The 26,514-nt window shown below is 54.0% G+C and overlaps 1 protein-coding gene across 11 annotated transcripts in view; it reads right to left on the reverse strand.

Moving 5' to 3' along the window:
- The window catches only part of tnk2a (tyrosine kinase, non-receptor, 2a), a 60,590-nt gene that overhangs the window by 20,582 nt on the left and 13,494 nt on the right, over positions 1-26,514 (reverse strand). For 5 of the 11 annotated variants that reach the window (XM_064338841.1, XM_064338844.1, XM_064338837.1 and 2 more), the window contains 2 exons: positions 2,376-2,553; positions 1,123-1,193 (listed from right to left, as the gene is read on the reverse strand). In XM_064338841.1, coding sequence (XP_064194911.1) covers positions 1,123-1,193; positions 2,376-2,515 — 211 coding nt within the window. In that variant the 5' untranslated portion in view covers positions 2,516-2,553. Of the gene's footprint in view, positions 1-1,122; positions 1,194-2,375; positions 2,554-10,180; positions 10,588-17,776; positions 17,913-26,514 lie in introns of those variants that run through there. The other 6 variants (XM_064338840.1, XM_064338833.1, XM_064338843.1 and 3 more) reach the window with 5 other exon arrangements.

Consider the following 26,514-nt stretch of genomic DNA (forward strand, 5'->3'; position numbering starts at 1 on the left):
TGGGTACTGGCACAAGCATTAGCAGGGCTAGCAGGGCTAAGGCTAGAGTCTGTCTGTACACAGCCTTTTAAATTTAGAGTGGGTACTGGCACAAGCATTAGCAGGGCTAGCAGGGCTAAGGCTAGAGTCTGTCTGTGCACAGCCTTTTAAATTTAGCAGCAGTATTGGCACAAGCATTAGCTGCTGGGCTAACAGTCTGTATGGTTCACAGCTTATTCAATTTAGCATGAGTACTGGCACAAACCTTAGCAGGCCTAAGAGTCTGTCTGAACACAACCTTTTACATTTAGTGGGGGGTACTGGCACAAACATTAGCAGGGCTAAGGCTACAGTCTGTCTGTGCACAGCAGAAGCTAAAAGCTCCGCAGCAAGCCTGCGCCGCTCCTGACCGAGGGCCTTGTCCAATGGAGACGCGCTCCCCCCCCCCCCCCCCCCTTGTGTGCTCCAGGGAGGGATCAGCTGGGTCGCCGCGGTTACCCCCGGCCGTGCGCGCTCGCCTCGCCGTTCGCAGAATCCCGAGCGGTTCCGGAATGCGGGGCCCGGGGTTCCGCTCACGAGACCGTAATCTCATCCGCTCCGCATTCTGCGCGCTCCGCCCGGCCCCGGCCGGCGCGCCGCCACCCAGGGGCTGAATGCCGCGCTCTGCGCCGATTCATCGCCAGCGCCCCGACCAGCGCCTTAACCCTTTCCTCCCCGCTCCTCCGGTTATCTTTTTTTAACTAGCGAAGAACGCTTTATGAGAGGAGCAATTATAAAATTGAGGATAAATAAAGAGGCACGAAACAAAAGCCAGTGTGTACACACAGTGTCCTTCACGCGTTAATTGTTGCTTTGGTAAAGTGGGTGTTCTCCACCTTGTTCCTGGAGCGACGCAGGGTGTTCTGGGTCTTTGTATTCATTTTAAGACCGGAAACAAATTCAGACCCCAGAAACAAGTTAAACCAATCGCTTTAACTTTTGATCAAACATGCGCTTAGCTACACTGAAATCCAGCAGAGCCCGCGGCTCTGCAGGACCAGGGCTGAGAACGCAGTGGAAACCCACGCAGCGTGTAAGCGGGTAAACGGGCGGGGCCTGGTTCCGGAAGGCTCCTCGGAGACGGCGGCGGCGGCGGCGGCGTACCTTGCTCATCCAGGACTTGCGCTTGCACAGGGCCTTCCGCCTCTTGACCGCCTCCCACAGCCGTCGCTGCCCTGCGGAAGACGGGGCGAGGAGAGCAAACGTCAGCAGGCCGCTTACCGGCAGGGAGCAAGGCATTCTGGGAAAAAAAGCGGCGCACGGCGTCGCTGCGAGGTGTGGGAAAAGCGCGTAGCGCGGGGGAAAAGGGCTGAAAGGAAGCTTTAGCGCTCTCAAGGTAACGTGGGTCATCGTTTAGGGGAAACGACGTCACGTTCTCAGCTCCCCTTTGGCCAAACTGGGCGCGGGAGCGCGCTGTGGGGCGGTGCACAGGCCCGGGCGGAGAGAGTCTCCGGCGCGTAGCTACGTAAAGAATACACCTTTGTTCTTCGTGGCGTGTTAAACACAGTGGGGCTTTGCTTTCTCCTTCCTCAGAGACAATGGTAGTAAAACAGCGTGCCCGAACACCGCGGTCCGGCTGGCCTGTTGGGACGGGCGTGCGGAGAGCTGTTTTCGGGGAGGCTCTGGGAGCGCCCTTGGCGGGGGGGAGGGGGGTGGGGGGGTGGTGTGGGGTGTAGGAAGCAGGTGTTACGGTGCTGATGAATGGTCGGGGCTCTGGACGGCGCCCACGCCGAATGGGGCCGTGCCGCCTTTGTCTCCGGTAAACAATGCCGGGCTTTCTTGCGCTTACCATATTCACGGGGGCTTCGGGGATCGCTTTACCACTGACTCCCCCCCCACCCCCACACTCACCCTCACCCTCACCCTCACCCTCACCCCCTCCCCCCCATACCCCCCGCCCCCCCGACCCCCACCAACCACCCGACTCCATAACAGGGGCTGGATTTTTTTATCCGAGGTTAGCCCACTGCGTACGCCGTCACTGTGAGGTCCGATTGAAAGCACAACACAGACGACACAAAGCCGGGCTGTTTTCCTCCCGTCCCCTGTGATGGACTGCTCTCCATGGCTCCCAACGCCCGGCACGGTCGGGCTCTTTCTCACCCCTCTCACGGTGAGATTTACGGGGTCCCTTCATCAGACGGTGCCTCGCCACAAAGCGGCAGTGTCCCTTACGGGTGTGTGTGTGTGTGTTTGAGGAGCGGGGGTGGGGGGGGGTCCCTATATAAGGATTATCTACAGCAGATGGCCTTTTGTTTCATTGGTGTTTTTTGTGTGTTTTTTTTGGGGGGTGGGTGGGGGTGAGTGCGGATTAGAACCCCGCCCCGTTGCGGTTCTCCCCCGGTCCGTGGACTCACCCGGTCCCCCCATCCCGATCTTCTCCAGGTCCTCGCTCTTGACGTAGTCGAAGTGCGAGAGGCGGGTGACGTTGAGGTCGTCGCGGATACGCAGGAAGTACTGCTGCAGCTGGACCTCCATCAGGAGCTCCAGGAGCCATTCCGTCCCTTCGTCCGACTGCATGCTACTGCCCAGCTTCTGCACGGACAGACAGACAGACAAACACTGTCAACACACTGTACACTACTGCCCAGCTTCTGCACGGACAGACAGACGGACAAACACTGTCAACACACCGTGCACTATGCACTACTGCCCAGCTTCTGCACGGACGGACAGACAGACAAACACTGTCAACACACTGTACACTATGCACTGCTGCCCAGCTTCTGTACGGACAGACAGACGGACAGACACTGTCAACACACTGTACACTATGCACTGCTGCCCAGCTTCTGTACGGACAGACAGACGGACAGACACTGTCAACACACTGTACACTATGCACTACTGCCCAGCTTCTGTACGGACAGACAGACAGACAGACACCGTCAACACACTGCACACTATGCACTACTGCCCAGCTTCTGCACGGACAGACAGACGGACAAACACTGTCAACACACTGTACACTACTGCCCAGCTTCTGCACGGACAGACAGACAGACAAACACCGTCAACACACTGTACACTATGCACTACTGCCCAGCTTCTGCACGGACAGACAGACAGACAAACACCGTCAACACACTGTACACTATGCACTACTGCCCAGCTTCTGCACGGACGGACAGACGGACAAACACTGTCAACACACTGTACACTATGCACTGCTGCCCAGCTTCTGCACGGACAGACAGACAGACAAACACTGTCAACACACTGTACACTATGCACTACTGCCCAGCTTCTGTACGGACAGACAGACAGACAAACACTGTCAACACACTGTACACTATGCACTGCTGCCCAGCTTCTGTACGGACAGACGGACAAACACTGTCAACACACTGTACACTATGCACTGCTGCCCAGCTTCTGTACGGACAGACAGACAAACACTGTCAACACACTGTACACTATGCACTGCTGCCCAGCTTCTGCACGGACAGACAGACGGACAAACACTGCTTGGTCCTGCTTGTAGTATTTATGTTTTATCATGACAAGATTTATATTGTACATTTATATCGTACAAAAATGTCCTTGAGCGGATTTGCGGATATTCCGGCTTGCATCTCTTCCCCTTCTTTGTGTTTCTCTCATTTAATTCTGCACGGTGGTAGAATCTCCCGGAAGGCCTATGTTTGCCATTACTTTCTTTGAGAATGATCAAATCACGTAAGTACTTCTATTGTGCATCCGTGTAATACAGTAACCCTGACTTTGAACCTAAGAGGCTTGCTAAACAGATTACCGCCTTTAAACATTAATCTTCGAAAAACTAATTCGTAATATGTGGTTCTGGAACTGCTGACGCAGCTCCCCGAGTGCACATTGCTGAGCGGAGCATCGCTGGAACGCATCCAACGCGAATGGGCTTCTCTCTCACACGCTCGCGTTCTCTGCCCCTTCAAGATCACGCGACGCGAACACAGAGGCTTATTTACTGAAAGAGCTCCCTCATCGTAAACACTTCATCTTGAAGGGATAAATCACCCAGTGGCGCCCCCCGAGCTCTGAACGACAAGAGCAACAACGGAAAACCCAATTCACAAAATCAATACAACACAATAAGCAACAGAATCTGCCGTTTTAACGTTGTACACAAAATTTTGTGTTGCCCAGAAGCACTACCTACAATCACAAACCACGATGGCTCCCCTTTACTAAAAAAATGAAAAGACACAGAGACTTGGGATTCAGACAGTCCCAGACTTCTGCTCCTGCCCAGTTTGCACAGCTAAAGGACGTCGGCACGCACAGTACCGCAAGCCCATATCTGACACACCTGCACAAACCTGACCCCTCTAAATGCAGCCAGCTCCTTCTGTACTGGAGCAGTCTGACCCTCACCACAGTCTACTCCTTTCTGACATGAAAAAAGCGTCAAAATTCAGAGCCCACCATAACAGGGTTCTATGTTGACATTTTCCCAAGGAGCACACATGCTCCAAAGATGAAACATTTATGAGCACGCAAATGCATCCCAATTAGCAGTTCTCCGAAATTATTTTTCCAGTTAGCACATGTCGATTTTCAGAAGCAAACACTCCAAAAATAGGAGCGCTGTAGAGCGGTGCAAAAACAACGTTAATTTGTGATGGCGGACATGGCGGGGTCTGGTTCTGTTAGCAGCGAGCGGCGCGGCTCTGACCCTGCGGTAAGTCCGGCGCTCGTCTGAGCGCGTTTAAGAGCCCGCGGGGAGCGCTTCGCTGCCGCGCGCGCGGGGGGTGAGCTCGGAAACAACATTCAGAGGGAAAGGCAGACAGCCACGCACAGAGTTGTCATCAAGTCCATTCGAATGTGCAAACGAACAGACGTTAACACAAAGACAAATACACACGTGCACACAAACAGACACGCAGACACATGAACACACACACACACAAACACACACACACACCGAACACACACACACACACACACACACACACACACACACAACACACACACACACACACACACACACACACACCGAACACACACACACACACACACACACACACACACACAGATGCATACTTACGTGCACGCACGCGCCCCACGCCTCTGCCCCATAGAGCCGAGCGTGCTACAGCCTGACTGTTTTTCAAGGTGGCTGAGGTGGCCGACCCATAAGCCCTGCGGGGGGGTTTTTTCTTTCACGCCGCTTGTTTATCTCCACGGCAACCCGCTGTTCCTGAGGGCCCCTGCGGCCCCGCGGGGCCGGCTTTTAATAGCCTCAGGAGAGCCGCAGTCACTTGAGAGAGCTGCCCCCCGCTGACCCTGATCCTGCCACCTCCGACCAATCAGCCGGCCGGGACGTTAAACAGGAGCCAGAAGCGCCCCCCCCCGGACCCCCTTCCAATGTCACTGCCGGGAGCTGAACCCCCTGCTCGCAGAAAGTGCCCAGCCGTCCCTAGCCCCGGCCCTGGCCACAGCTCCATGACCACAACCGGCCGCTTTAACCAGCCCTTCCCCTCGCTGCTTCCTGCCGCAGGCACGCTGTTTAAAAACGTTAAAAATAATGTGGTTAGCACAGGCGACACAAGCCAGTTAAAGCAGCGGTCCTCAGCCTTGGCTCTGCACTGTCTGCTGGCTTTGCTCGGCCAAGAAGCTGGTGAGTTAGCCCATCGCCTTGCTTGATCCGTAAGTTCTGTGTTGAAACGAAACCAGCATGCCAAGTGTTGGGGGCCACTGCACTGTAGTAGCCTATCTAAGAAAGCCCCCCTGTACAACGCCAGCGACTCTAGCGTTGTCTTTACCTGAGATCCACGTAAGCGCTGCACAACAACAGGGATGGAACTACAGACTCTGAGAATGTACTGTAACTAGGGTGGCCATATTGTTTGAGCAAAAAGAAAATCTGAAAATAATATGGTGTGCTGATCTGGGCCCACAGATGCTGCATACCAAGTTCTGTACATGTTGGTACAGTCCCCCTGGAGCAGCTTTTGTTTAATTAGTGTTTTTACACAAATTTCAAAATGCCAGAAAATCCAAGTAGGCGAAGCTTATGGGTTCTTCTTGAGAACGTGTTCCTTGTGAAGAAAGGGACCGTTGCACCAAATTTCATGACTCTAGGCCAAATGAGGTGAGGGACATGAGCTTTCACATCTTTCACCTAAAATCATCCATTATAGCGCCTCCATGTAGATCAATTTAAAAACTTTATACAAGCACACTGAGGCAAGGCGAATATAATGAAGCTGGAATGACAAGTAGTGTGCTGATGAAGAAACCACACTAGCTACTGTTCCACTGGCTCTGGGGGCTTCTGTCCAGTAAGGAGTAGCAATAGCTCTTTAACATAAAGCCCCTGTCATGTCACAAGGGGTTGGGGGGTTGGGGGGGGGGGGGGGGTCATGACTTCCTCTTCCAGGTCAGCCTTAATGGTCTGGGATCAGGCAACTGCTTCCCCAGGCTAATGGTTCTGAGGGGTGCAGAGGGTATTTCACACACACACACACACACACAAGCACAAGCGTGCACACAGAACCACAGTCTACCCACAGCGCCACTGGGGTAAGTTAGTGCATGACCACACTTCCGGCACACCACCAAGCACCTGCCATTATCTAACAAGGCATTCACTGTTTGCTATGAAGAAATTCATTTAAGGACAACAACAACTTACAAAGAAAAAAACATTCAAATGCCCAGCAGATAAAGACACGCAAACACACACACCCACGCTACACGTCAAGCGGGAAGAGAAACTGACAGTACAGGATGTGACCTCCAGAGGTCAAAAAAAAGTATTTAAAAAGCGAGCTGGTCTTCCTGTCGGCCCCGTGTAAGGGACAGCATTTATTCCCTCCCTGCCGTGACCCTTTGGCCCCTGTGCCTCTGTGGCCCTGCTCCCAGCTGGTCTACGGCTCCACACAAACGCTCGCTCTGTGAGGCCCGGCAGTCATAACGAGCCAAAGGGCAAAAGGGGGCTGCACCTCACTTCCTCTCGCAGGTCCAGCCAGCCTCCGGCTTACAGGTAAATCAAGCCCCACATTTAGAGCTGGACCTCCCAGTTAGACTTGCACTCAATTCAAGGCCTTCTCTCTAAGGCTAGCCTTGTGTGCTCATCAGTGATACCGTAATAAGTTTGCATATATAAGTCATAAACACAATACTAGGATAATTTTCATTGATATTAACATTTTTTGCTTGATTTGGCTCTGTAATTTCTCAGTGGTCCAACCAAAGTGTATAAAGATCCCCTAGAACAAATGCTGGGAATGTGCACTTCAACTACACGTGAATTGTTGGATTACAAACCTAAAATTGTTGACTACAGAGCCAAATCATGTCTTTGTCCCAAACATCATGGAGCTCACTATGAAAGGGATTTGGGGGGGGGGGGGGTGGCAAATCAAACCCTGCACCATAGCCCAGAGCCAACCAGGACCACAGCTCTGACTTAGACCTGGACCAACCAGCTTGAATCTTGAGTCATTAAGTGTGACCTGAAGCAAGTGCTCACTTTGTGCAGAGATTCTAGGTCAACGGTGAGGACAAACGAACGCTGTGCACCGAGGTGGCCCTACCCAATCCCCACCCTGCTACACAGACGTCAAGAGCCCTGGTGCACACCCAAAAATAAACTTTCCGCATCACTTCCTGTCTGGGAACGGCGATCCGAGGGGCTGCACGTCAGCGCCAGACGCTAAACGCTCTCGAGGGGGATGGGAGAACGCCGCCTCTCAAAACACGGGCGGGGAAGAAAAACAAACCGAGCGGCGTCCAGGGGGGAGGTTCCCACAGGCCGGGGACGGTCCCGGGGAAACCGAAAAACACCCTGACGTTCGCGAGCGGGCTCCTGAGCCCCGGGCCGGAAGCGGGACGCAGCGTTCGGCAGGTGTCACTTGTGACACGGGGGTGGGGAATGCGGGGCCGGGCGGCGAAGGGGAGGGGGGTTGGGGGTGGGGGTGGGGAGGTGTCGGACGACCGGAGCCATTCTCCGAAAACGGGCTGTGCTTTCTTTCGCGTCTCCGGCGGGGGGGGGCGGTCTCCAGGGAATTCGTCCAGAGGCCGCCTCCCTGCCTCCCTCCTTATTTACGCTGCGGTGTTTATTCGCTCAGCGCACGCCCTTCGTCCAGAGCGGCTCCAAAGTGACGCGATGTCCGTTTACACAGCTGGAAAATTACTGGGAAGGGTTTAGGTTAGGAGCCTTGCGCAAGCTCGGGTGAGTCAGTGAGCTCTCTGCCCCGCGACCGTTGCCAGCAGCCTTAAGGAACAGCACGACTCCCCGCTGTTACATAAAAAAGACACGCATACTTTCATACGCATACGCCGCTTGCTTAGCAGCTGTCCTCTTCCACAGGAACTCGCACAGCTAATGTTTCACAATATCCATTACTACAGCCAGAGGTTTACCAGGTACTGCGCTGCACTTCAGATCTCAGCCTGAAAGCCAACGTGCCTTGCATTTAGCCTCCGAACACCGCAACTGAGGAACGATGAACTTCAAAAGTCTGAGACAAACGGAGACAGAACTTTCCCCAAAGCATTAGATATCCGCAAATGTCCTACAATGTCGTGTAAAAATGCACTGAGCGTGTCGGGTCAAGGTTAAGGACCTTGCTCAAGGGCACAGCAGCCCAGCTGGAAGCCGAGGTTTAGATGCTCTAGTGCCCAGCACAGCTCCTGGGCACTGCCGCTGAGTTCAGTACCGCTGAACGCCGCTCGCCTGTCTGCCGTGTAATTAGGGGACGTCAATGCTTACGTTCAACGTTTCAGCCATTTGGCAGACGCTCTCATCCAGAGCGCACGCAAAGAGAAGGGTTCGATCTGCGAATCACCAACAGCCCAAGCTAACGTTAGCGGCTAATGAGAAGCGCAGTGGTCGGGACGCAGCACCCTGGCGATGGACAAACTTCTCACTAGAATCAACCTCGTGGAAGGGAAGGTACAGAAATAATTTTTTTGGGGGGAAAAGGGGAATATAGGGAAGAGGGGAATGGGAATCAGGATGGAGAAAAGGGGAAAAGGTATTTCGCGAAGAGATGGGTCTACAGGTTATGACTGGTTTTAAGGTAGGGAGGGACCACGCTGTCCTGACTGAGGTGGGCAGGGCGTTCCACCACTGGGGAGCCAGTAGGGAGAAGACCCGAGGCCGGGAGGAGCGATGACCAGGTCCTCGCAGGGAGGGGAGGGCTAGGTGCCCGGGGGCAGCACAGCGTAGCGCACAGGCTGGGGTGTGGGGGGGGGGGGTGTGGGGGGGCCCAGCTCATTTAGCAGCCTTCCACGTCAATACCATCCAGGAAAGCCGGGCCCCCTCTCTGGGGTGCCGTTCCCAAAACCACCTCTGCTATAAAAAACCCCAGGCTGCGTCCAAACCGCACTCATACGGGTGTATACACACGCGTGATTAAGTGCGATGGAGGGACTGAGAGCCCTGCTTTAAGCTGTAATTACGGGTAATGCGCTGCCCCCCCCCTCCCCCCCCCACCTCCGTCCCCCCGGTAACTCCCCGCCGACGTCAGTGGCGAGAGAGGGGACGTCACCGGCGCACGCTCGGGCAGATTAGGCTCAAACGGCGAGAGCCTGCCAGGAGCCCGATCCTCCGCGCGTTACCGCGGTAACGAGCCGCGGCTCTCGCGCGAGGGCAGCGTGGCGACCGCCGTCCTGGCGTCAGACCGCGGAACGACGGCCGGTCGCGCAGGCAGTACTTCTAACGGCGCCGCGTTTGTAGCCGAGGCGGTCCGATCTTCAAAGGCTCGGGCGCGAGAGAGACCAGAGGATTTGCGGAAGCGATCTGGGCTGTTAGGAGCGCCCGCGCCGGCCGAAACGGCTAAGCAGCTTATATATACTGTACGTGCCGGGGGTGATCCCTTCATACTGCAGCCGTGCGCTGTCCACATACGGGTGCGTTCAGCTCCTGTGCGCGCGTTAAGGCTCCGTAAGACAGTCCTCCTCACTACTGTCACTGAACACCGTGTCAATTCAGACCGCATGTCTTCAAAAACAGTAACAAGCACGCATGCATGTGCGCACACAAACACACACTCTCTCTCTCTCTCTCTCTCTCTCTCTCTCTCTGTCTCTCACACACACACACACACACACACACTCACGCAGACACGTTTGTCCCTTCTATTCCTGTTACATCTCCACCCTGCGTAAGCGACCCTCTGGTTCCCCAGACGAAAGTGGAGCGGGGAGGCGGCGGAGCCTGCGGGAGACTTACTCTGTAGGAGCGGAAGCGCGAGAGGAAGGGCAGCGAGTTCTTCAGCCTGTCGAAGCGCCGCATCCTTCAACTGATGGCGGCGGCCGGCGCGAGCGCGGCGGCTCTGTCTCTCTGCTCCGGCGTCAGAGGGGCCGGCGGAGCGCGGGGCCGGGGCGGTGCGGGGCCGGGGCGGGTCGGGGCCCCAGGGAAAGACGTAGCTGGCCGGCTGCGGCGACCGCGGGCGAGCGTTCCATCGCCGGGCGTCCGCTCGGAAGCCCCCGGCGGACTCCGCTTCGACGCGCGCGCTCACAGAGCCGCTAGTGCGCGCGCGAGAGAGAGAGAGTGAGCCTGGCTGCCGGGCGCTCAGTGGGTCTGACGCTGGTCTCCGCGGGCTGCTTCGCTGCCGTCCGTGCTCACGCTGAGCTTCATGGCGGAGTCCGGTCCTTCAGTATCCCCCCCCCCCTCCCCTCCCTCCCCCGGAGCTCCTGACAGGCTCTCGCTAGACCACCCCCCACCGCCCCCTCTGAATCGCGCCTCTGGAGCACACAGAGCGGAGCGTAAACAGAGACGGCTGCCTGCTCTCGCTCTTACTCTGCTCTCAGGATCCGGCTTCAGAGAGAGAGAGAGGGAGGGAGGGAGAGAGAGAGAGAGTGCAGGACTGCTCTGTGTGCGTCTGTGTCCGTTTCTGTCTGTGTGTGTGTGCGTGTCAGTGTGTCTGTGAGTGCCTCTCTGTGTGTGCGCTTGTGCATCTGCTTATGTGTGTGTTTGTGAGCGTACTGTACGTCTGTGCGTGTGCCTGCTCATACGTGTGTGACAGAAAAAAAGAGCATGCATCTCAGTGTCTGAGTTATGCCGTATGTGTGTGTGTGTGTGTGTGACAGAGAAATACAGCATGTGTCTCAGAATATCTGCGTGCGTGTGTGTCCATGGGTGTGTGTGTGTGTGTGTGTGTGTGTGTCTGACTGTGTGTGTGTGTCTGAGTGTGTGTGTCTGACTGTGTGTGTGTGTCTGACTGTGCGTGCGTGTCTGAGTGTGTGTCTGAGTGTGTGTGTCTGACTGTGTGTGTGTGTCTGAGTGTGTGTGTCTGACTGTGTGTGTGTGTGTCTGACTGTGTGAGTGTGTGTGTGTGTCTGACTGTGTGTGTGTGTGTCTGAGTGTGTGTCTGAGTGTGTGTGTGAGTGTGTCTGAGTGTGTTAGTGTTAGTGTGTGTGAGTGTCTGAGTGTGTGAGTGTGTGTGTGTGTCTGAGTGTGTGTGTGTGTGTGTGTTAGTGTGTGTGTGTGTGTGTGTGTGTGTGCGTTCGCTCTGAGGCGGGCGGTGCTGACGTGTTGTTCTCCGCGCGCTGGCTGGGGGAGTGTGTTTTAGTCATTCCTGCGGTCCCCTCCGCCGCTGGGCTCAGACAGCCGCTGGGAGTGACCCTCTCTCTCCCGCCGCGGGCACACACACACACACACACACACACACACTCACACACACTCGCTGCTGTTCCGAGGGAAGAGCATTTGATCAGGAGCCAAGAGGATGGAGAGTTCATTTCCTGTGCCCTCCCCTCCCCTTCGATGGTAGCATTTAAACAAGTTCTGTCTCTCCCTCTCCCCTCTCCCCTCCCACCCTTTCTCACCCCCCCCTCCAGGGTCCACTCCCACACAACAACATAGCTTCTTTATTTGGTGTCTTGCGTGACTTCCTGGCTGGACACATCCAAAAATGTTATCTTTTTCCAAAAACTGTAAACAAGACAGCTGGAACTTCTCAAATACATTCCGTTCCTCTGGCGTGAGTCGGGTTAGTCACGTTTTGTTTGCGATTCTTTCCGCCTTTTTCGTAACAGACGTGCGCGTCAGTTTACGTACAGGAAATACCTCTAAACTCCTTAAACTGAAGCGCGCTCCGTTTGCAGCGTGCTAGCCGTCTAACTCTGGAATCTGCTGGAAGGAGTTTAGAAGAGCTCTTGGGTTTCTCGAGGGTCCGAAGGAGCCTAACGAGGACGCTGCCAGTGAACGCGTGCCTGCGAGTCCAAAACAGCCTGCGTTCAATTAAACCCCCGACCGAGGAATGCCTCTAGTTCCCAGCCAGCGCAGCTTTGCCCAGTTAACCCAAGAGGAAATGCTCTGCGAGTGTGGCTAGAAGTCATTTTCAGCAACAGTGGAGTCGGATCAGAACAGATGAGCTTGATATATTTTACCAAAGCCCGCTGCATTACGACAAGTGCAAATTATAGTAACAGCCAATGGAATACTACTGCTAACCACTACGTAAGTAATATAGACGTAAAAAGTACATAATATCCACACACACACACAGACACACACATACTCACTACCTTTTCTGTCAGATATTTGTCATAATATTTTCCCCCACCATTATAATGAATAATAATAATAATAATAATAATAATAATAATTCTACGATTAGCACTGTCTACACACAGAAACACACAGTGTCATTCTAGTGTGTTTTATATACTGAAAGCAGTAAGCTAACTCCAAAGACATCACAAAACAAATATGAGACCCAGCACGTGGTATACGACACATCAAAATGTGTCAGATATACCTTTGCTCCAGTAATGAAAGTGAAATGCGTTAGCGTTAGAGTAAGACTGGTGTACTGTGTAAATGAGCACGTTAGCGGTCGCGTCCCTGCTCATCGTGTGGACGGGTAGCGTAAGCGTGAATAAACGAGCAGGCCCCGCGCATCCGTCGCCGTCCGGCCTGCAGATCTGCGCGGGGTGAGCCCGGTTCTCGCGGGGGGGGCTCCGTAACTCGACGCTCAGGTGCTCGAGAACCGTCGTCCGACAAGACGGACCGGCTCGTTCCCCCCCCCCCCCGGCGGCCGCAACGCTGGACGGGCAACATCTGGGGCCTCGCGGGCGGTCCGGGAGCGAGCGAGCGAGCGAGCGGCGGCTAACCTCGCTCCGCGACAGCTGGCGTCCCCCCGCACGCCCCAGCCCTCGCGGCCCCTTCCTGAAGGGGGGGATCTGGGGTGAGGAGACCTGAGGCCCAACTGATTCTGTCAGGAAAGCACGTAGCGTTCAGAAATCGCTCTTATTGGGTTTCGGTGGCCACCTGCTCCCTCGAGTCCACCAGAGGGTGCAATTCTACCGCTCGGCCACAAGGTGGCACTAAACACTCCAGGATGGACTTCATAATGCTCAGCCTGTATTTTGCAGCCTTGTAACTACACGCTAAACTACATTAGCGGTACCCCACCTTACAAAACAGATTCATCAAATAGTGTAGCAGTACTGGAAAACCAACTTGATTTGGTCAAGCATTTGTGATTTTTCCTAAATCATTCTTTCTGGTATAAAAACCAGCACAACTTCTTCAGTAAATAGGACACACGGAACAAACTGCTATCAGCCCAAGAAGGCTCCACTACAGAAATCACCCATAGTAGCCCAGATGTCAGAAAAGGGAGGGATTGTGATTGGGGGAAGCTCCCAGCTTCCCGAGCGTCTCCCTTCACCACTGAGCACAGACTCCCACTGTCAGAAGTAGGCCAAGCGCTGCTCAGATCAGCCTCGCGGATCAAAATTTAAAAAAATAAAAAGTTCAAAGCTGCTTGTTTAGAAGGCCAAAGGTCAACGTATGCCACCGCCATCCAGTATGCGCGTGCTTGTGTGCAGGCATTATGCGGCATGCTTCGTCTGAAGCCCCACTGGACGTTTTGCATCAATGAGGGCATTTTGCTAATGGCGGTCTCGGGCTGTTCAGTGAAAAAAAAATAAAAAAATAGACCCGTAACTGTAGTTCATCTGTAATTACCGCTTAACATGCGTATCAACAGCAATGCTGAAATCTTTACGTTTCCTGGTGGAAACAAATAAGAGGAAGAGAAAGAAGAAGCTTGTACCGAGCGCCCGGCGAGTGGACCACCCTCACGGGGCTGGGATGTGAAATGCTCAGCGCGTCCACAGCCAGGCTCTTTCTCTGGACCCTGTTAGGCCACGAGCTCCCCCGCCTCTCTTAGAGAGCCCTGAGTGTGTGAACACCGCGGCGTCCGTCGCTGGCCGGCACGTGTCTCGGCAGTGCGCGAGGAGCGGGGATGGGCGCGTAGGCCGCGTGCGGCGTCTTTATCGGGACGGGCCCGGCCGGTTCAGAGGGGTCAACGGAGGCCAAAGTGAGGGCAGGACGAGACCTGTTTGTTACGGGCGAAAGCCAGGCAGCGGAGCAAGAGAGAGACGCTCGGGTTAGCCTGGGTTAGCAGTGTGTGTGTGTGGCAATGCGAGTTAGACGAAATGTGTTTAGCAAGGTGAGTTTAGGTGTGTGTGTGTGTGTGTGTTAGGGGGTGTAACGATGTACTGTGACACTAAATTCCGCGATCCAAAAATGACGATGCGCATGGCGCTGCTGGAAAATGGATCGCAATATCAAATAAATCTTCAAATTATGATGCTAAAATGCACTCTTTAGCCCAATTGCTGAGGGACTAGTTTTACCCCAGGCTGCCCTGTAATGTCATTTATACGCATTATGCTGGTAAATGCAGCGAAGCCTTTTCACCCGTCACTGAGACGTTTCTCTCAACACCGCAAAAAGTACCCCAACACTGGAATGGTGTATCGAGTGTACTGAATCCTGAACCCTATATTGTGTATCATACCGAAGTGTGAGCGGAGTGCATCTTTATTTGAGTGTGCGTTTGTGTGTGTGTGTGTGTTTGTGTTTATTTGTGTGTGCGTTTGTGTGTGTGTTTGTGTTTATTTGAGTGTGCATTTGTGTGTGTGTTTGTGTTTATTTGTGTGTGCGTTTGTGTGTGTGTGTGTGTTTGTGTTCATTTGAGTGTGCGTTTGTGTGTGTGTGTGTGTGTGTGTGTCTCATGTGCAGAGTGAGGCGCGGGTGTGACAGGACGTCCTTCTCTGAGCGATCGGCGCTCCCCCTCGTGACTCCTCTCCCTCCCTGACGTCAGCGCTCCCTGCAGCCCCGAGCGGCTTGCCGCTCTGTCCCGCACCCCTGCCCTCCCGCAGAGCCGCCCCTCAGCCGCCCGTGCGCGTGTCACACCGACGCCTGGCAAAACACCCCGCCTGACAGAGCCAACACCTTACCACGCTTCCAGAGCAGAAATAGAGCGAGTGTGAGAGAGAGAGAGAGAGAGAGAGAAGAGAGACAGAGGAGGAGAGAAGCAGGAGAGAGAGAGAGAGAGAGAGAGAGAGAGCAGGTGGAGAGACAGCCAGGGAGGGAGAGAGAGAGAGAGACAGAGAGAGACAGAGAGAGAGAGAGTGAGAGAGAGAGAGAGAGAGGGATGAGAGAGAGAGAGGAGAGAGAGAGAGAGAGAGAGAGAGAGAGAGAGAGATAGAAGAGAGAGAGCATGGTGGAGAGACAGCCAGTAGTAGAGAGAGAGAGAGAGGAGAGAGTGCAGGTAGAATGGACAGCCAGGAGATAAAGAGAATGAGAGAGAGAGAGAGCAGGTGGAGAGACAGCCAGGGAGGGAGGGATAGAGAGAGAGAGAGAGAGAGAGAGAGAGAGAGCCTCCTAACCCCATCCCACCACCGCGGGCGGATTACTGCTTCATACTCATCCCCTGCTCAGCAGGGGGTAGAGCTTTAGCTGGGGCTGCCCTGGAGACAAGCCTGCTCCATACGTGCCCTTTGAAAATTAAATTCTGCAGGGGGGGGGGGGTGGGGGCTTAATGTGCACTGCAAGAACATCTAACTCTCTCTACCTCTCTCTCTGTCTTTCTCTGTTTCTCTCTCTCAGCGGGAGGGAGGGTGACAGTGCTTGGGCCTGCAGTCAAAGAATAAAGCTGGTTTAACTGGGGGGGGGGAGGGGCGAAGTTGACATCGTTATGGGCGGAGTCTGAAAACCACACCTATGATCAGGAGGTGACGTGAGGAGGCGGGGCAAAGTGGACCGGGAGAACCGCTGCTTTTCCCGCCAGAAGCGGCACCTCATCCTCCGGACCCCTGCCAGGGAAGACAGGAAGTCCCCTAGACTGGGAAAACAGCGGCTTCTCAATTCTCGCGCTCTATCCTCCACCCAATAAAATGCTTCACTGTGTGTCCTCCGCCTCTGAACAGACACAGCAGCACCATCCGCAAACCGCGGGTTTCAGGTTCACCAGCCGTCTCATCACTTTAGTCATTATCGGACGCTCTTAGCCTGAACGCCGCACTGAAAGGCGAAGGCCATCGCTTGCTGTACGCTGCATCAGATAAAGCGTCGCCACGTCTGCACTGGGGGCGTCGGCGTCACGGCGACCGCTGGACGGAGGCCAGGAGGGCGGAGTCGGGGAACACAGGGGGCGGACTGTGCGGCGCCCCGGCGCTTCTCAGGTCCGCCGGACAGACGGAGAGACACTGCGGGCGAGCTGAGGAGAGGAGAGGAGAAGGGGGCTACGGGGGGATTGTGGGATATCCTCACCCCCACCCCCAGGGGCGATGATGGCGTCCTGGTGATCGTGCAAAAAAAAAGTGGCCCTGACCTGAGCTCAGGGCGCTAGTTCACACACCGCCAGGCTCCGCCTCCTGACGAAGAGAACGACTAAGGGCTGCGTTACGCTTCCGCGGAGTCCGCCCGGTTCGTGCGATGTGTGTTGTGTGACATTCGCCGACAAGCAGAGCATTTACGCTCGTGCGCCATGTTGTACGGGTACAGGACGTTTAAAACGTCTATACTGCTGACCACACGTGACCCTGCAGAGTGACATTTGTTGGTAACCACCCGGTCAACATCTGCGTAGCGTACGCCGGCACTACACACCGTTAAATTCTGCAACCTTCGCACATACACAACACAAACCATTTTTATGTGTCCTCTGCAGAAGCCTCTGTCACCTCCTTTTATACTGGGACGCTAGCTCGACTGCGCTCCTTACAATTTGCACTAGACCTTTACCTGTCCTTTTACCTTCATCTTCCTGGCAGCCATTTTCATTACTGATGGTTTAAATCTCCAAAATCCAGATCCGCTCCAACAACACATTTAAAAAATCATAAAATAAAATAAAATACATGGACATACAAGGAACATCTTCAGGGCAACCCAAACCCAGAGCGGGTACTTTGGGAAGCATTCGGGCAATAACGCTTCACCCTAGAGCACCGAAATCTGATTGTTACCCAGCATTTTCTATTCATTTCTGACTGTAGAAACTATGATCGGAAAATACAACAAGACATAACACTCGGTCACTTCGTAATTCCAATGCCGGTTGTATGGAATCCCATTTTCCCCCAAAATAAAACACGTACAGCTTTATTATATTAATAATTATACGGGGCTCCATATGGCTGTGCTGAATGAGCCTTCACTCTCTTCGCCCGGACGACAATGAGAACACAGGCTTCACGGCTCGTTTCTCAAGGGTTTTATTTGCTCTTTGCGGCTCTGCCTGTACCAGACTGTTACCTTTCTAGAAGCCAGACTGTCGGACATGGCTGGGGAAAGAGATGGGGGGATGCTACAATCGCGACTGCACAGTAACAGCATATCTGACAGGGGGGGAGGGACAGGGATTTCATATCAGAGCTATCTGTCAGCAACGGATCAAAATAATGCACAGAAAAATTAAAAAAAAGCCCTGAAACATCCCTGAAAAATCCCTGAAAGCCTGAACACACGCATTCGTTTGACAAAAACCCGAAACAGCACGGTCTCAGCAAAGGCGGACCATACCTCCTCCTCATCGCTAGGCAACCGCTGGTACTCCGAGGTATCCCCCATGTCTGTAAAGGTCAAACGGAGTCTCCTCCAGCGGTCCGTCCGTGTGAGGGCGGCGGGCCGGCTCTCGCGTTGAAAAAAAAAAAAACAAAACAAAAACCTCTCCCCCCACCCCCTTAATCCAGGCTCGGAGTCTCAGCGGAGGACGCCGCCGGTTTTAAATCCCCCCTCGCCGCGGCGACCGTCCCTCCCGGCGCGTCCTCGGACGGGTCTCCGTCGGCGACGGGGTTTCCGTCCATCCGGCGTCCGCCCCTCCCCTCGGTTCTTTTGTATCCGGCGCTCAGACGGTCCCTCGCTCCGCGAGCGCGCTTTCCAAAATCCCACGAAGAAGAAGCGCGAATGACAAACCGCGGCGTGCGGGCGGCCGGAGGAGAGGCGAGGGGGGATATGAAAGGGGGGGACGCAGCGCTCTCTCAAAGCCCTGCCCTGCCGTCTGCGTCTGTAAACCCCCCCGCGCCGCTCTGAGCTCTGAGCTCTGGCTCGCAGTCAGCCGGCTTTTAAACGCAGCCTGGGATGCTCTGTGTGGATGCCCGGGGGCTAATCCTTCAGCGCTTTCTATCATTCGCTTTTTATTCATCCCCCCCCCCCCCCTCCCCCCACAGCCGCGACCGGAGTAGTGAAATCAGCCGCCCGAATTTCAGCCCCCCAGCCCCCGTCTCCGACGACATGCGATCTTCTTTTCACTGCGGTCTCGCCGGTGAGTGGTGGTCCTGAAAGCGCTCCCCAATCGCTGCGCGGCTTCTCTACCCCCCCAACAGACACACGCGCACACACATACAAAAACCGACACACAGAGGCACGTACAAAGACACACAGACACACACACACACACACAGAGCCTCTAACGAGGAGCTTTTAATCTGATCGGGACGGAGGGAGAGAGGGGGAGACGCGCGTCTCTCACCGCTCGGCCATCTGGGAAGGTGCGGGGGGGTGGGGGGGGTATGAGAGGGCGGGAGGGGGGACATCTGGACGGACGGGCCGCTGCGGCGGTGATCCCTGATCCCTCTCCCGCGCCCACGCCGCTGTTTACCGCCTGCCCCCGTCTGACGCCGTTAATAGCGGCTCGCGGAGCGCACCCCATGGGCCGCCTCGGCCGTCTGCTCCTCCTCCTCCTCCTCCTCCTTCTCCCTCCGTCTCCAGCGCTCTTCCTCACGCTTCCTCACTTACGGCACTCATCTGTGACTTTAATTCCTGGTTCTGGGTATTACTCTATTCCTCGTTCGTTATTTCACAATGCAAATTTTTGCGAAAGTGCACACGTGCGTTTTTAAATCCCGCCAAGTTCAAAGTCGGGGGAGGGGGCGGAGGGTCGAGACCCGGGGCCGAGACGACCGCCTCCGTGGGGCCTGGACGTGAGCGTTGGGTAATGTCTGTGCGAACGTTCAGAGCCGTCTGCGAGCGTTCGGTAATGTCTGAGAGCGTTTGGGGGGGCAGACAAAGGCTGCTGCGAGCCCACGCGGCGCGGGGAAGGTGCTCTGAGTCCCGTTCCCCCGGGACCCCGGGGGGGAGAGCCGCCCGCTTTGTTCCCCGCTGCTGGGGATGCAGAGCAGAGGCTCCAATCAGCTGCTGCCATCTTTACACTATTACAGCCCGGTGACCAATTGGGTCTCTCTCTCTTTCTCTCTCTACTGCTCTCTCTATCTCTCTCTACCTCTCTCTACCGCTCTCTCTATCTCTCTCTTTCTCTCTCTACCGCTCTCTCTATCTCTCTCTACCTCTCTCTCCGTCTCTCTCTACTGCTCTCTCTATCTCTCTCTACCTCTCTCTACCGCTCTCTCTATCTCTCTCTACCTCTCTCTCTGTCTCTCTCTATCTCTCTTTCTCTCTCTACCTCTCTCTCTTTCTCTCTCTACCGCTCTCTCTATCTCTCTCTGTCTCTCTCTACCTCTCTCTGTCTCTCTCTACCTCTCTCTGTCTCTCTCTACCTCTCTCTTTCTCTCTCTACCTCTCTCTCTGTCTCTCTACCTCTCGCCCCCCTCCCTTGCTCCTTCTCACCGACTCTGTCGCTCCTGCTTGCCTTCTCTTTCTCCCTCTTTTTTAAACAGTACTCTCTCTTCCTCCTGTCGTTCTCCTGCTCCTCTCCATCCCTCCTCTCTCTCCCCTCCCGGTCAGAATGGGCGAGCTAGGCGAGAGCAGCGCTGAACTGAAATGGCTCCCGTGGTCAGCGCTGCCTCCCCCCTCCCCCCGACACAGCTGCGGCAGAATCACCATCACTTCTCTCTCTCGCTCTCTCTCCCTCCCCCCTCTCTATCACATTCTCTCCCTCTCTCTCTTTCTCTCATATTCTCTCTCCCGCTGTTTCTCTCTCCACCTCTCCATCTCTCTCTCTCCCTCTTTCTCTCTCTCTCTCTCCCTCACTCTCTCTCGCTCTCTCTCCCTCACTCTCTCCTACTGTCTCTCTCTCACTCTCTCTCTCTCTCTCCCTCACTCTCTCTTTCTCTCTCTCTCTCCCGCTGTCTCTCGCTCGCCAGATGGCTGCAGAATAAACAGCGATGTCACTGCAGCCTCCCCTGCCCCCACGCCTCTCCCTCACAGTCAGGGGATATTCTCCTGCTGATGGAAGCGGGCTCCAGCGCGTGAGGGAGGGAGGGAGGGAGGTGAAAGAGAGAAAGTGACATGTGAAAAGCGGAGTGGAGATGGAGAAACGCGGGGCTGGGCGGCCCACTGTTTTCCCTGATTAAATTAACACGCTCCATTAGGCCCAGCCACTGGGGGGTGGACAGACTGCTCCCTTCAAAAAATAAATATTAAAACCAGGCTAGAATTAATTAAACCTGTCTAACCCAATAGGAGAGTCATGTGACTGCGGGCACCCCCTTCCGCCACTTCCCGCAAGCCTGCCAGTCAGGCGGTGGAGCACTTTGACGAGGGAAGCGGATTCACCTGGTGATGAACCCGTGACATGCCAGCTCCCACCCCACGCGTCCCCGCCCCCGCCTCACGCGTCCCCGCCCCCTGCCTCACGTGCGGCGCTCTCGTTTCCGCTCGGCGCGCTGCGGCCCTGGCGTGGGCGGAGCTTGTGGGACCCCCCCGGGGCCAGCCCCCCCTCACACGGACGCTTTTTGGCCCACTCTGTCTGCCGTCCGCGTTTCATCTGTCCGCGTTAGGCGCCTGACCTCCAAACCAGAGACGCTACACATCCCTGAGGGTTTAAGCAAACCTACAAAACAATGACTTTTCAACATTTACTGCATCTTAAAATGTTTTCCAGCGCTACATTTTTTATTCCTTTATAATAAACTGGACCAGAAAATGATATATGTGAAGAAACTGTACAAAGACATTAGATATGCAAATGCGCACACACGCACAGACACAGACACACACACACACACACACACACACACACACACGCACACGCACGCACACGCACACAAATGATATTAAAAAATCTGCTTGTGGGGAAAAAGCAGTCTACACAAAGTAGGCTACAATCTTCTGGGCTCCGTAGGACAAAGAAGTCTCCACTTACATGCCATACTTACACTGGGAAAGTAAAGCAACTGTTTCAATAAAGGAGATTCAATTTAAACAGCCCCCCCCCCATTTCAGCTCAGAGACTCATTCATCACTCCTGCCTGACATAAGCCCGTCTCAAAAAGCCAACCGACCTTATTACAAGCCGGAAGGTTCCGGAAGCCGCTTCCGCATCTCCTAGCAGAAACATCTTGTAAGTGGGCGAACGGCCCTAAAAACGTTAGTAGCGGTCGGGGAGCTTTAAAGCCGAACTATACGGCACCCCAGGAGGCTCAAACGAGCGCGGGGCTCGCGTTCCGGACGCCCGATCGCAAAAGGGGATCTCGGAACGATGGAATAAACATTTATATAGGCTGCACACTGCACAAAGCTACGAGCTGTGACTACAAGAAGAAGCATTTATTGCAAAAACAGAACCGTTTGATGCCGAGAGCTAAAGATGCTGCGTCTCTTTTCGAGCAATGCAACATCAGCTCTGAATATGATTCCTCAGCAGCGGTCTCAATAGCAGAAAATTACTGTTGAAATATGATTGTACTTTTTTTTTACTCATAATAATTGAACACAGCAGAATTGGCTTTTCGTTGCCTCTAAAGTAGCTTGTCTTTGGACATCACACACTGCACAAAAGCACAGCTGGGATCTGTAGTTTACGTTCGTCTTAATTCCACAGGCAGGAAGAGGCTCGTTTAAATCTGACACGCAGGCCCATGTCGCAGCTTCATGTGGACGGAGTGTAGCACAGTGGGTAAGGAACTGGGCTTGTAACCGAAAGGTCGCAGGTTCGATTCCCGGGTAAGGACACTGCCGTTGTACCCTTGAGCAAGGTACTTAACCGAAATTGCTTCAGTATAATATCCAGCTGTATAAATGGATACAATGTAAAATGCTATGTAAAAGTTGTGTAAGTCGCTCTGGATAAGAGCGTCTGCTAAATGCCTGTAATGTAATGTAATGTAATGTAATACCGAAAGCACAGAAGCTCAGAACTTCTTAACCCGGCGGTAAGAACTGTCACGTCCGCACGGAGTCGGGCCGGGGAGCGTCCGACCGCTCGGCCCGTCGGGGCCTGCGTTCGAGCGAGGCGGCCGGTGAAGCGCCTGACTAATAACGGCGAGGCAGGAAGTGCGATTATTCAGGAGGGGAGCGCTCGGATGTTTCCCTGTGCGGGGCCCGGCTGGGCTCAGTAGGCGTAAAGGACTCTTTTCGGGCAAACCCGCTTTCAAAAGCCGCCTTCGGCACCGGTCCCCGGACGGGCGTACGTTCGCGTTCCCCCCCCCGACCTTAAAAATCAACTTAGCAAGAGAGCGCGGGATGTCGAAAATCCATTAATGACACGAGAGGGTCCTCAAGCCCTGGCTTCTCATTTGAATCAGCCATAAAGACGACAACATCCGGCTCCTGTGCGTGCACCTTAAACAAGACCACAAAACGGTTTGGTACAAACGTGTGTACCGGCACACCCCAACTGGTCAGGGGTCCACGTGCTCTCCTTCAGCGCTCTCTAGCGACCCCAGTTGGTGGATCAGGTGTCTGCGGACTGCGTGCCAAAGACACATGCGGTACGACAGGTCTTCCTCCGGCTCAGCTCCGTGCAAGCTTGGCCGCGGGCTGTGGAAAAGAAGCAGGCTGCTGACGCCACGTGTTTCGGAGGAGAAGCACGGATGCCTTCACACCCTGGAATCTGCAGTGGAGAGAGCGCATGAACACGGCTATGAATAGGTAATGGCATATTTCAAATTAAGGTGGGATCTGGACATATTCAGGCCTTCCTTGGATGCCAAAACAAATAAAAAAATCATTTTAAACTGACCGATATAGAAGCACTATGAGGCCAAACAGCATCAAATTTGTTCGTGTTTGGCTAGGAGTTACCATCTATCAATGCGCAGTTTTGATAGATGGTTTCATAAAATATATGGCCACATTTTTCAATGATTTCTAGAATATTCTGGCTAATTTCCATTGGCCACAGAATTTGGCCATCTGACATGGTACAGCATTAGCAGACCGGCAGCCCTATCAGGTTTTGTGGGTGTGCTGGCAGGTGCAGAGATAGGGGGTGTGGTCTGTGCAGCCCAGGCTATGCAGGTCGATTCAAGGAACTGATCTCATTTACTGAACCACTCAAATAGAAACTGGCCAGTCTATGAATCACATCGGGGGCGTTATTGCTAAACGGTTTTGGATATTTAAAGATCAAACTGATAGGGAATTTCACAACAGTCACGATGCGTCAGCGATAAATATGGAAAGTCCCTCCAGCGAGAGACCGTAGCCCCATCATAAACGCATTGGGATTCCAGGAGTCCTCCTGTTAATCACGTTCTGCAGAACACGCCCGGGTTCACACGAGTTCTGCTGCTTGAGACGTTGACGACGCGCTGCCTCTAATTCCTCGCTGTCAGAGGCGTCTGGGGCTTCACCTCTAATGAGAGCCAGGGCAAGCGGCTCTCGGGCAAAGCCCGGGGCCCCCTGCGCGCGCAGGCTCACACCCGAGCGGTAATCTCCCCTCCAGGTTAAACCCTGGCCATATGCTGAAACTGAAAGCGCTCCTCGCTCTGGCTCCATGCGGAGGCTTAGGCTTACTCATTTCACAGTTCAACAGCGGGGCCCAGTGCATAACAGGAGCATCTTTCGCCCGTGACCGCCCCGTAGGGAAAACAGCTAAAACACTTCCTGTCCGACGGTTAGAACGCTAAACAATGGAAGACTTAAGACTTAAAAGACCGAAACCAACCCGTCTCACCAGAGCAAGCAGGGGTGCAACAGCGTGGACAACAGCGGCTGCAAAACCTACAACTGAGGCGTCTATGAAGGCTATGAAAAGCAGACATTTTTACCTTCCCAGCAATTCCTATCAAACATCAATCTTTTTGTATATATTGTACCTATTCCTGCAGAGCATTTGCAATACATGGCAGCTGACAAGACCAGTGAATATTACAGTGAACCATGTTGAACGAAATGCACTTCATACGGCTTATTTGATTGGGCAAAAATATGTGACACACACAAGTGCTATATGCCTTAATTTGGGAGAAGCCATCGCCACATTTACAGACGTATCTCTCCTCCAGCACTCAACTGCAAACCCCACCTCATCAGGCTTAGAAGCCGTGGTTTGTGTACATTCAGCGTAAAAGCAGTCTGAAGGGATTTTCACAAGACGAGCGGTAGAAAGCACAGACCTGCTGAACCGTGACAGTCGGTCGCAGTTTTAATGAGTTAAAAGCAGTGCAGTGGAATCAACGTCACTAATTGATCAAACGTGTTAAATAAAAACAATCATCCGGAGCCACGGAAATAGATCGGATTCAAGTTCATCAGCTGCTTATTTTATGGATTCCTAAACAGCCCTCCTCTCTCTGAACCGAGGTGCTCGTTTCACCCCTGCTGACCCCGGATGTACTGCTCTCTTCCACCCTGAAGGTCTCCATTACGCGCTCGCCCAGGCACGCCGCAGCCCGGGGACCTGTCACTCAGGCCCACGCACTCGCGCAGAGCTCCTCACAAAGAGGGAGTCATGATCCCACTATCCTGCTGCCTACCTGCACTGCTCCCCCGTCCCCCGCCCCCCGCTCAACCCTCAGCCAATCAGCTGGCAGACCCGGGGCCCTGCGGCCGTGCTCCTCGCTCAGCAGTGTTTGAAAGGAAAGGGGGGGGGCGGAGCCTGGTACCGCTCCAAATAACCTAACCGGCGGCCAGGGGTGTACTCAGTAACCCCACGACGAGTCGCTCAGACGCTCTGGATCCACAGGGGGGCGCTGGATCAGGCGAACACTCCAGCACACTCTCTCTGACCCCACTGTGGTGAGCTGATAAATATTAATAACAATAATCATCCTGATCATCATCATTATCAACATCTAAATTTTAATTTAAAACAACATTCACTGCAAAGTCTTAAAAGGGCATCCAAAATATTAAAACAACACGATCTAAGATACACATATGCGATTGGGTACAAAAAGAAACACAATAAAGGACACAATAAAACATTTTACAAAGGCCATCTTAATGTAAATATTCTAATTAAGCTGTGATAGGTTTTAAACCGTAATTTAAATACTTGAACTGATGGCCACCTTTAAACATACTAGAGCAATGGGTCCTAACGCACCAGAAGCAGCAGAGCATAATGAAACCACATCCTTTCCTTTAAAACGTATCACAACACACAGGCCGCTAGCAGCTACTGCTGCAGCAATCAGGCTTTGCGTGCCACAGCGCTGCACTGGACGGCCCTGTCTGCACGCGCTCATATCGCCCAGCGCACAGTGTGCATCTAACTCTGCAGGGAGGCCCTCCGCTGCCCCCTTGTGTTCAAGTAAAGGAGTGCACGCTTTCATCAAAATCCTGATCTCAGGTAATTTCATCCAGATAGCCAAACGAAGAGCAACGTGCAGGAGGAACTTCCTGACCTGGGGGGGTGTTTCATGAAGCAGGATTTCTGAGTTCGCTGGATAATTGCACTGAGTAAAACCTGGAACCCCTCCCAAATCTGGAACGTAGGAATAAAAATAGCTGTTTCGGGTTTTGCTAGGCACAGTTATCCAGTTCTCTCAGAAATCCTGCTTTGTGAAATATCTATATTTAGCTACAGGCTTTCAAGTCAGATACCATGCCTTGATTAAGAGGGGAATTCAGCCATCTGCAATCTGTCTTCCTGGAGATTATTTCATTTCTGAGCCTGAAAGAAGAACGACACCAGCACAGAAGTGGGGCTTACACAGTGCAAAAACAGATTACCGACTCTTCATTGCCGCACTCGCCCCTTGTCTTAGAAATCAGCAATAACGAGGACGTTCATTTCAAACAGCAGAGGAGCACATTCTCTAAAGTTAGCGGAGCTTAATAATAGCACCCTGTTTGTCTTGGAGACAACCAGCGTTTTACAGGAAAGGATAATTTCAGCTCGCTGCTCCCGCTGAACGCTTAAGTGAGCCCCGTTACAGCGAGCCGAGCCAAAAGGCCCTTGGAAGCGCCGCCCACGGCACATTCGCACGGTTTCGAAACAGCTCCGGAGCTGATAATTCCCAGCTGCTGCCAGGTCGCAGGGGGACACGCGACGACGCCTCCCGGCCTTTTCCCCCCCGGCGTGCGGCTGCGGCGACACTCACCGGTCCCGCGGCCTCCCGGCGACAGCTTCCGCCCCGCCCCTCGGGGGAGGACGGGGATCGGGGCCCGAATCCCGCCGGAGCCGCGCAGAA

The sequence above is a fragment of the Anguilla rostrata genome, chromosome 6 (assembly GCF_018555375.3).
Source record: "Anguilla rostrata isolate EN2019 chromosome 6, ASM1855537v3, whole genome shotgun sequence".
NCBI classification, from domain to species: Eukaryota; Metazoa; Chordata; class Actinopteri; order Anguilliformes; family Anguillidae; genus Anguilla; species Anguilla rostrata.